Source organism: Cydia pomonella, chromosome 4 (genome assembly GCF_033807575.1).
Source record: "Cydia pomonella isolate Wapato2018A chromosome 4, ilCydPomo1, whole genome shotgun sequence".
Lineage (NCBI taxonomy): Eukaryota > Metazoa > Arthropoda > Insecta > Lepidoptera > Tortricidae > Cydia > Cydia pomonella.
The window spans coordinates 20,039,526-20,049,614 of NC_084706.1; the positions used below are offsets into that span (position 1 = coordinate 20,039,526).

The 10,089-nt window shown below is 39.8% G+C and overlaps 2 protein-coding genes across 2 annotated transcripts; both read left to right on the plus strand.

Annotated features, from left to right (window-relative positions):
* The first annotated feature begins 894 nt into the window (after positions 1 to 894).
* Positions 895 to 5,777, plus strand: LOC133517241 (uncharacterized). Its single transcript, XM_061850457.1, has 2 exons — positions 895 to 1,645; positions 3,050 to 5,777. The coding sequence occupies exon 2, from the start codon at positions 3,085 to 3,087 to the stop codon at positions 4,441 to 4,443; it is 1,359 nt and encodes a 452-aa protein (XP_061706441.1). The 5' UTR covers positions 895 to 1,645; positions 3,050 to 3,084; the 3' UTR covers positions 4,444 to 5,777.
* A 15-nt stretch (positions 5,778 to 5,792) lies between these two features.
* Positions 5,793 to 9,764, plus strand: LOC133517240 (uncharacterized). The gene is made up of 2 exons (XM_061850456.1): positions 5,793 to 8,773; positions 9,578 to 9,764. Coding segments are annotated over exons 1-2 (2,949 nt in total). The 5' UTR covers positions 5,793 to 5,825; the 3' UTR covers positions 9,579 to 9,764.
* The last annotated feature ends 325 nt before the right edge of the window (positions 9,765 to 10,089 follow it).

The following is a 10,089-nucleotide window of genomic DNA, read 5'->3' on the forward strand; positions in this document are numbered from 1 at the left end:
ATTCAGCCGCCTTAAGATAAGCGAAGCAGATTAAGGCTCCTCTGGCCCAGGAGTTGAGGTGCAGAGAGAGTGAGGATGAAGAGTCCCTTATGGGATATGAAGGTATGTATGCGATGCATTCTATTTCCCAATTAGATCCCCCCATATAATAAGCATAACATATATATAAGTTGCCGCCTTTCCCCTCTTTACGGTCTCATTTATATACCGTAGGCGGCTAGGGGAGAGGCGGCCACAATGGTGGTTAATGCTGGGATTCAGCAGTTAAAGAACCAAGGCTTTGTTGAGAATAAATAATATAAAGAATGCAAAGCATACATCTTCACTATAGGCATATATGTTTACTATCGGAAATCATAGATGGCGCTAACAGTAGCGAAAACTGCGAGGTTTTATATTTTATGTGTACATTTTAAGGTGTTTTCTTATTACATCTGGTTCGATATTAATTTAGGCTTGTTTAAATAAAGAGGCTGGCATTAATATTCATCAATTGAAGATATTTTGAGTTAATAAGTCATGCTTTTATATACGTGAACGGCAGAACATCAACATTGTACGGAGCCAACATGAAGAAATTACATCGCGGTGACCGGAAGCAGTCACACGACATTTTCATAATGGATGTATTTTATTTTCCAATTAGAATGGAGTCGCAAATTAGTAAAAGAATAAACAAAGATGAATAAAAAAGGGATTGGTGCATTTGTCTATATTTATCAATTATGATATTTATTACTTTAAATTAAGTGATACACTATTGTGTAATAATGCCTTCGAGTTACCAACGTAACCGGAAAAATAGGCGGCGCGAACCGCCTAGAACAAGATGGCAGGTGTTGCCACACTAGGAAGATTATCCACCAAATCGCGGAAAATGTGCGGATTATCGGGATTCTCAAGAAAATTAAAGAAGAAAGAAAAATTATGTCGCTAAGCTGATTCAACATAGAAAAGTTATACGATAACCAATTTCCAATAAGACGCTTCAGTAGGTACGTCATAGCAAAGCGTACTTAGATATAAGTAGAAGATTTACTTTATTTTATTATACATTAGTTGTTAGAGTTGTGGATTTAATATGATTATAATAAGTAAACGTATGCGAGTCAGAATAACTAATAAGCATATTATAAGAAACGTACGTGTAGTAGATAAGAGTTTGTATGAGTAAGCACTCTACGTTTTACCTTTTATATTTACGTTATACTTTAGAACTTAAGTAGTTTTAAGAACACAAGGATGCAATCATTTATACGGAATCAACATAAAGAAGAAAGAAATTTGTTAAAGGCCCTAAATTCATTTCATATTTATCGAAATTTATGGGGTTTGAGTTGACTTTGGCAACACTGACTGTTGCAAAGTGAACGTTCCACCATTTTGAATCGTTGGCGGAAGATCTCCAAGCAGACGCGAGTTCCCCGGGAAGGTTCCTCAAATTATGCTGGTAAATATTGAGAATATTATAATTTAAAGGGCACCAACAAAGGGATAAGCGTGTAGATAGGCAAGATTGTGAAAAACTACGTATTTACTTCATAGGTACAGTGAACTCGCCGCCGCCAACCACACCGGACAAGACAACTCGGATTTGACGAAAACCCCCCTGATTAGACCTGCTATCGGACTAGACTATTTCTCGGTAAGTTTTTAAACATTTACTTCACAGTGACAGAGCTCTATTCTGTAAAACAAATGCGCGCGACGAAAATTATTTCATAGCAAGCGATCCGACAGCATGGCGGCCATGATCATTTGGGTTTCTAACAAGAAAAGGAATCCGTTTTTAACTAAGTATCCTTCCGTATGTATGAATTATGAGTCGATTTCGTCTCCTACTTTATTGAAATAATTTCACTTTCTAGAAGTTGATAGTTGGGGACGACCGTAGACAAGAGTCAACCCTATTGTTTAGGTAACACGGCTCATATTAGTACGACTCAGTTTTAGAAATATCTAGAATTTTCCAAACAAGAGGCGATTTTCCAAGCTTACTATAGGCCTTCTGGAATGTTATCTCGGGTTCCCTAGTTAGATAGTTTGGTATTATTACGCTACCTTATTTAAACTAAGAAAGACAACTTATTTCTTTATGAATTGTTTTACGGCGTATGTACAAAGGATTTAGTTGAGTAAGTAAACGTTAAGTAAGAAGTATAATTATATACAATATTATGTATATAGGCCTAAAGGGAACTTATACCTGATTTATTTTACATGCATTCCATATTGAAGTCCATGATTATAGTATACGAAAGCAATTGTGGTGTGTATGTGTGTATATATAAGTTAACATCTTCTTTCCAGATTTATTGTGGTGACTTTTATGTGCAATTAGACTCATTAGATAAGTGATTCTTTGAAGTGTTCTAATAAATAAAATTAAAATGATTACTAAATAAATAAACCAAGCAAGTGAAATAAAATTAAAATCATTACTAAATAAATAAACCAAACAAGTGAAATAAAATTAAAATAATCATTAAATAGATCAATAAAACAAGTGAAATGGAAATAAAGTATTAATTTTCGTTGTGCTACGAGTGAGCTTGAATCAGAGACACCAACATTAGAGGTTGTGTTGTGGCAACAGTGTATAAACGTCAACATCACTTACTGACGTCGATGACGCTTGTATTGGTGTAACCTATAAGTTATAAAGATAAAACTAGACACATTTATATGTAGGTGTGTATGTTATGTTGCCTTCCACCCTTTTTTTACTCCCTCATGATATTTAAATGAAACATCGGATTATGATTGAGTCAATGGTTTCATTCATGTAATTTAATTGACTTTGATTTTTATTCTTTTTTGGTTTCAAATTTGAAAGGATTTTAGAGATCATTAGTTAAATTTAGATTTCAATATTTTGAGATCATTAAAATAAAGAATAAATAAAATAATTTAAAATTAAACAACCTAAAGTAGTATGAAACATAGTTACTGCAAGGCAGTATTGATTAAATCTACAAGCGTAATCATTTCATACATAAGCAAATAAATAGGACTTTAGGTTAAATGGGTTTATTTCTATACGTTACAGGATTAAACAAGAAAAGAGCTTACACAAACAACATAATGGACGATTTGCTTTTAAGAAGGCTTAGGCTCATTAACGACAAACTCACCACAGACATAGAAGTTATTCCTGTTACCATTAATTCAGAGAACTTAGGGCAGGCTCAAATTACTTACAGTAAATTAGATGCATCTCTGAAAAGACTTGACAACGACTTGATGGAGTACTTTCGCTTGGCTTCGACACCTGCTTCTGATGAAATATGTTTACTGAGTGGATTGCAACTTCAAACAGAGGAGACTTTGGCTGAACTTAAAGTGAAGATCGACCAAATAACTTTGAAAGGCAACGCTACAGAGAAACCTCCGGAAGCGAATGCCTCATGCCGACTCCCTAAACTTCAGCTGCCGGTGTATAGTGGAGATGTGCTCTTTTGGTGTGAGTTCTGGGACTCCTTCAAGAGCAACATTGATTCAAGAAATCTGCCTGATGTTGACAAGCTCTCCTATCTTAAAGCCTCGGTGACGGGAGATGCCAAGAAAGCCATAGATGGTCTGTCTACTACTAATGCTAATTATAGAATAGCCATATCAATCCTGAAGGAGCGTTTCGGCAAGACCTCTCATCTCATTGACGCGCATTATGCAACACTATATAAGGTTAAGATGGCCAAAAGCACCGCTGAAGACTGTAGAAAGACATTCAACGAAGTTGAACGAAATCTCAAAATTTTGGAATCATTAGGTGAAAACATCAATCACAATCATCTTCGTTTTATGTTGCTGGAGAAATTTCCACCCGATCTAGTTTACGAAATTAAGCTGAAGGTTAATGATGATTCTATACAAGAAATCAGGAACCAATTAGATAGAATTATTACCGCAAAAGAGGATGCTGAAAGGATTTCAGGAAGAAAACGCACGCATGAAGCAGAAGATAGTACAGTTGGAACTCTACATATAAATGTGAAACGTGCAAGAAGCGCATATCAACCCAAACAGCAGCAAGGTCCCCCTAAGAAACAAAATCCTCAAGGAGGTTTTGATAGAAGACCGGAAAGGAAGAATAAGTTTGATAGTATTAATAAACCCAATAAATGGAACAGACCAAAACAAACTCCGACTTCTAACAAGGATCAACCAGAACCTCAGCAGGGCTCTCCGAAGGGGAGAACAGCGTGGACATGCATCTTTTGCAAAGGTGATCATTACAATGATAAGTGCTCTGAAGCTACTACCTTAGCAGAAAGAAAGAAACGACTTGGAAAGAAATGCTTCATGTGTTTGAAGTTAGGCCACTTTATAAAAGACTGCAAGAACAAACGTAAGTGTAGCATTTGCTGTAGTGAGACACCGCATAACAGAGCTTTATGCCATTTAAATTTTCAGAAGAATACTGCAATGAAGAAACAGTCCTGACGGTTCTAGGAAAGGGATTCACTACTCTTCAAACTTCTGTCGTTAGGGCTAACCCCCTAGATGATAAAAATAAACAATATAAATATAGACTTCTTTTAGATCCAGGCTCTCAGCGCTCCTATGTCACATTTCAAACTGCCAAGGAATTGAAGCTTCCCATTGAAGAGGAAAGTCATTTAACTATATTTACCTTCGGTGAAGATCCTCCTAAAGAAATACATAGTCCAATAGTTACTTTACAATTGCTGTCAAGGACAAATAAGAAGATAGTTATACAAGCCAACTGCGTTGAACGTATTTCAAGAGGATACATACCCACTGTCAAGTTGAAGGACTTACCGGAGTCATATATACTAGCGGATGACGGCTCGCTAAGCGGACAGGTGCAGATTCTGGTTGGAAACGAGTACTACTTCAACCTAATTTACGAGAAGAAAATACAATTGGGTAGTAACCTGTTCCTGGTCGATTCTGCCCTTGGTTGGATAATAAGTGGTAGAACAGAACCACAGCTTAGTGACGAGCCCTATGTAGTGACTTACGCTCAGACTTGTATAGAAACGAAGCTTCATCAACCTGACCCACCCCTTTGTGATGGAGACATAAAGAGCCTCTGGGAACTAGAATGTATAGGTATTAGTGATTCACCGAAAGCAACTAGAGAAGAAGAAGCAATCAAGTATTTTAATAATACCACTCTGAAATTAAATAATCGTTACACGGTAAGCTGGCCATGGATAACTTACCCACCGGACTTACCCAATAATTATGGAATGGCTTTTGGTCGCTTATCAAGCTTATTGAAGCGTATGGATCAAGGCACGTTGTTATCATACGATGATACGTTTAAACAACAATTAGATAAGGGTATAATAGAAGTTGTACTTGCTTCAAGAACGTCAACGGATAACGTAGTTCACTACCTACCCTTCCATGGAGTATGCCATCGAGGGAAACCTATGAGAATAGTTTATGATGCTAGCTCCAAGAGCAGCAAAGACACCAAGAGTCTGAACGAATGTTTATACAGAGGACCACTCATGTTAGAAGACCTCACAGGTTTACTCATTAAATTTAGAACTCATCAGATAGGACTAACCTCGGATATTGAAAAGGCGTTCTTACAGATGGCGTTACACGAAAAGGATCGTGACGTAACCAGATTCCTGTGGCTCAAAGATACCTCTAAACCGATATCTCAAGACAACCTATTACACCTTAGGTTTTGTAGAGTTCCATTTGGCGTCATTTCGTCACCGTTTTTGCTTAATGCAACAATCAAACACCACCTGTCTAGTGCGGAACATCAACAAGTCAGACTAAAAGCAAATGACATATATGTGGACAACTTTGTTTCGGGTTCCAGCACTACAGATGAAGCGATGGAGCTCTACAGAAATCTAAAAGGATCTTTTCAAGATATTTCAATGTCACTCAGGGATTGGAGCTCAAATTCTCGAGAATTTATGAAGAAAGTTTCTGATACATGTAAAGAAGATAAAGTAAAGGTACTTGGTTTAGAATGGGACATTAAGAAAGATACTCTTCAGTTGAAACCTAACTTGCAAGAGGAAGCAGTCACAAAAAGAGGAATACTGAAGACTATTGCATCAATCTATGATCCATGTGGTTATGCCGTGCCCTATACTCTATCATCTAAACTCTTTCTACAAGGACTCTGGAAGGCTGGAGTGTCGTGGGACTCGCCATTGTCAAGCGAACTAACAGAAGAGTGGAACGTCATCAGACAGAACTTAGAAGCCATTAGGGAAGTGTCAGTGAACAGATGCTACATGAAGACACCAGTGGGAAAAGGCTACCAACTACACTGTTTCACTGACGCCTCCCTACAGGCTTATGCAGCATCAGTCTTTTTAGTTTGCGGCTCGGGGAAAAGCTTCATCATTGGTAAATCCCGTTTAATACCAAGTAAAGATCAGGAGAGTCTCAAGATACCCCGTCTTGAACTATTAGGAGTACTGATTGGCAGTAGATTGATAAAGTTCGTTCTTAAATTCTTCCAGCAGAAGATAGCAAGGCAAGTCTTGTGGACCGACAGCCAGATAGTCATAGAATGGTGTAAATCTGACAAACTATTACCACCTTTCGTTGCCAGGAGGATAGAAGAGATCAGAACAAATAAAGATCTGGAAATCAGATACCTTCCAACAGACCTAAATCCAGCAGACGTAGGCACCAGACCCACCTGTTCGAGAGAGGACGGGGAGAAATGGCTGAGTGGTCCACAATTTATAGTAGAAGATCCGAAGACGTGGCCAACTACATCCGGCAGTGGACCCACCAGTTCTCTCTTGACTGGGGAGGGTCTTGGGATCCAAGAAGATGAAGAACTGATGGAAATAGATGATCCAGATATACCTAATGTTAACCCGGCGGAAACGGAAGATGGCACAACTGCAAAAGAGATAATAAATCAAGAGAATGGTCAGATGCCAGACAATAAGTTTCAAAAATTGAAAGAAATTCAAGCAGAGTATTTTCCTCTAGAAGTAGAGGGAAAAGTAACTAGTTTAAGTTTGAATTTAGGCATATTTAAAGATATAGATGAGTTACTGAGGTGCAAAGGTCGTATGAAACACACAAACTGGTCATTTGACAAACGCTATCCTATACTTATTCCAAAAAATTCAGATTTCACCAACGAAATTATAATAAAGACTCATCAAGAAAATAAACATGTTGGAGTGAGTCACACGTTAGACAAGATAAGGGAAACATACTGGATTCCACAAGGAAGAAGCCAAGTTCAAAGGATTCTGAAGAAATGCCCTGAATGTATGAGACATGACGGAGGGCCATATAGACTACCGGAAACTCCTGCTTTACCGAAAGAGAGAGTCAACTATAGTTCTCCATTTACATACGTTGGTACCGACTACCTGGGACCACTTCTAGTTAACAATGGGAATGGCAATTGCAAAAGGTGGATTAGCCTTTATACATGTTTGGCTGTAAGAGCCATTCACCTAGAAGTTGTAAAGGACCTAACAGCGGAAGAAGGTTTATTGGCCTTACGCAGGATGATTTCAGCAAGAGGAGTGCCTATCTTGATAACGTCTGACAACGCAGCTCACTTTAAGTTACTCTCGGAGATTCTTCAGAATCCATACTGCGTAGATAAAGAAATAAAATGGAAATTTATACCACAGTTAGCACCATGGCATGGAGGATTCTACGAGAGATTAGTCGGATTGGTTAAGAACTGTATGAAGAAAACTTTACAGAAACATTTATTGAATGACAGCCAGCTGGTTACAGTGGTTAAAGAAATAGAAGCGGTTCTTAACACAAGACCTTTAACTTACGTGGACTCGGAGCCTGATCATGTATTAAAACCTTCAGACTTTCTTACCATGGGAAAATGTATCATTATGGAAACGTCAGGAAAGGATCCTACTACGTCACAAGGAACGGTGACTAAAGACAATTTAATTAAAGGTTGGAAGAAAGCACAGATAATTCTAAGAGAATTTAAAGAGATGTTCGAGAACCGGTATCTCCTAAATTTGAGAGAAAGATATTCCCACCATCCTAAAGAACCTAGGGTAATATCCAAGTTGGCTCCAAAGATAGGTCAAATCGTGCAGATCAAAGGTGACACGAAGAACAGAGTCAATTGGAAAGTTGGGAAAATAGTATCTTTAAGAAAAGGCGCCGACGGTTTATGTAGGGTTGCCACGGTACGAGTAGGAGATACAGAGTATACAAGATCTATCGCGCATCTCTACCCGTTAGAGATCGAAGATGGAGAAGAACAGTGTAAACAAACATCATCTTACGACGAAAGCGCAGAAGAACCTCTGCAACTTCCTAATCTACCCCGTTCGTCACGCAGAGATGACATGACGGTGGATTCCGTCAACGATGTTGCCGAATCCGAGTCTCTTTCTGAGCAAAGATGCACGCAAGCAGTCAGAGATAAGCCAGAAGAAGAAGTACAACCTTATGCCTCGCCAGTAGAGGGAAGGAGTTCCTCTCAACGAATCCTAGAGCCTATGTATAGTGAGTCAAACGAGCCTAAGCCTAAGTCTATGTCCGAACCAGAACCGTTCGCGGTCGTCGACCTCGAATCTTACGAGCACACTAAGCCAGAATCACACAACCTGGAGGAGGTTACGCTAGGCAACGAGTCAAGACCTAAGAGAGCCGCAGCTCTTCGAGCCCTTGAGAAGATCAAAGAATGGACCAGCAATCTAGTCGCCCTATTCCTGCCTGTGTTGGGGAGTGTCGCGACGGACGCGAAAATCCGATGCCACAATACTAATTCACCTGCGGCAACACCGAACAGCGCCCTCTATGTGGAACTGTGGTAAGTTAACCAACGTAGTAAGTTGGTGAAGCTAGATTCAGTATGGCGCGAAACGCGCTAGTTCTATAAAATGTGATATAAAGTGAGGAAGCCTACAGCTGTCCGGAATCATCTAAAGCTAAGTATTTTATTTACTTGGTGAAAGCTCGCAGTAGTGGTATGGTTTCTCTGTGCGATTATCTCCTTTATTCCTTTCTGGTTCGAGCTTGCCACGTGACCTTGACGTGGAAGCTATTGGGAGCCCATCTTAGGTAAGGCGGACTAGGGACTTATGATTGTGTAGGAGTCTGCGGCTTCGGCCGCAGATCCTCCTATATCAATGTGTAAGAGAATGGCAGGTTTAGCTGCTAGATGCTCCCCGTAAGGGGGGCGGCTACTATAGAGAAAGGCGTTAGGAGTTCTGTGGCTTCGGCTGCTAGGTTCTCCTTTATCCCCGTGTAGGAGTAAGGTGGCTTCGGCCGCTAGTTACTCCTTTATCAGCACGCAAGGGGCAGCTTCGGCTGTGGTACGCCCCCTTGAAACCAGAGAAAGGCGTTAGGAGTTCTGTGGCTTCGGCTGCTAGGTTCTCCTTTATCCCCGTGTAGGAGTAAGGTGGCTTCGGCCGCTAGTTACTCCTTTATCAGCACGCAAGGGGCAGCTTCGGCTGCGGTACGCCCCCTTGACTATACAGCTACTTAGGTAGTTGGCATTATGTAACCTACATCCGGCCGGGTAAGATGGGGCTCACTAGTAAGATATATAGATTTATGTGTGGAGGTTAATGGTTTGGAGAATACCATGTTCATAGAGCAATTTTACCCACAGATCTCGGGTGTCATACATTCAGCCGCCTTAAGATAAGCGAAGCAGATTAAGGCTCCTCTGGCCCAGGAGTTGAGGTGCAGAGAGAGTGAGGATGAAGAGTCCCTTATGGGATATGAAGGTATGTATGCGATGCATTCTATACCCCAATAGATCCCCCTAATATAACATATATATAAGTTGCCGCCTTTCCCCTCTTTACGGCCTCATTTATATACCGTAGGCGGCTAGGGGAGAGGCGGCCACAGAGGCGGCGGGGGACATTATTATTAAACACTTCACTTAATTTGGCGCTTGTTGCGTATGAAGCTGTAATGTTCAGCCAAGGTATGGCTGGACCGGACCAATAGTGTTATGTTTACGATGATTGATACATAAATAATTTTTACTTAATTTAGTCATTATCTTTTATCTATTATTTTTTCACTCTATATAATTTTATGTCTTTTTCCTTCTTGTCTGTTACCTTTCGTGATTTTTCTCACTTGATGGTCTCATAGGAAGATCAGCGCTGG

What these genes read in the sequence shown, in the direction of transcription:
- LOC133517241 (XM_061850457.1), top strand. Translation starts at nt 3,085, where the DNA reads ATGGACGATTTGCTTTTAAGAAGGCTTAGGCTCATTAACGACAAACTC.
- LOC133517240 (XM_061850456.1), top strand. Translation starts at nt 5,826, where the DNA reads ATGGAGCTCTACAGAAATCTAAAAGGATCTTTTCAAGATATTTCAATG.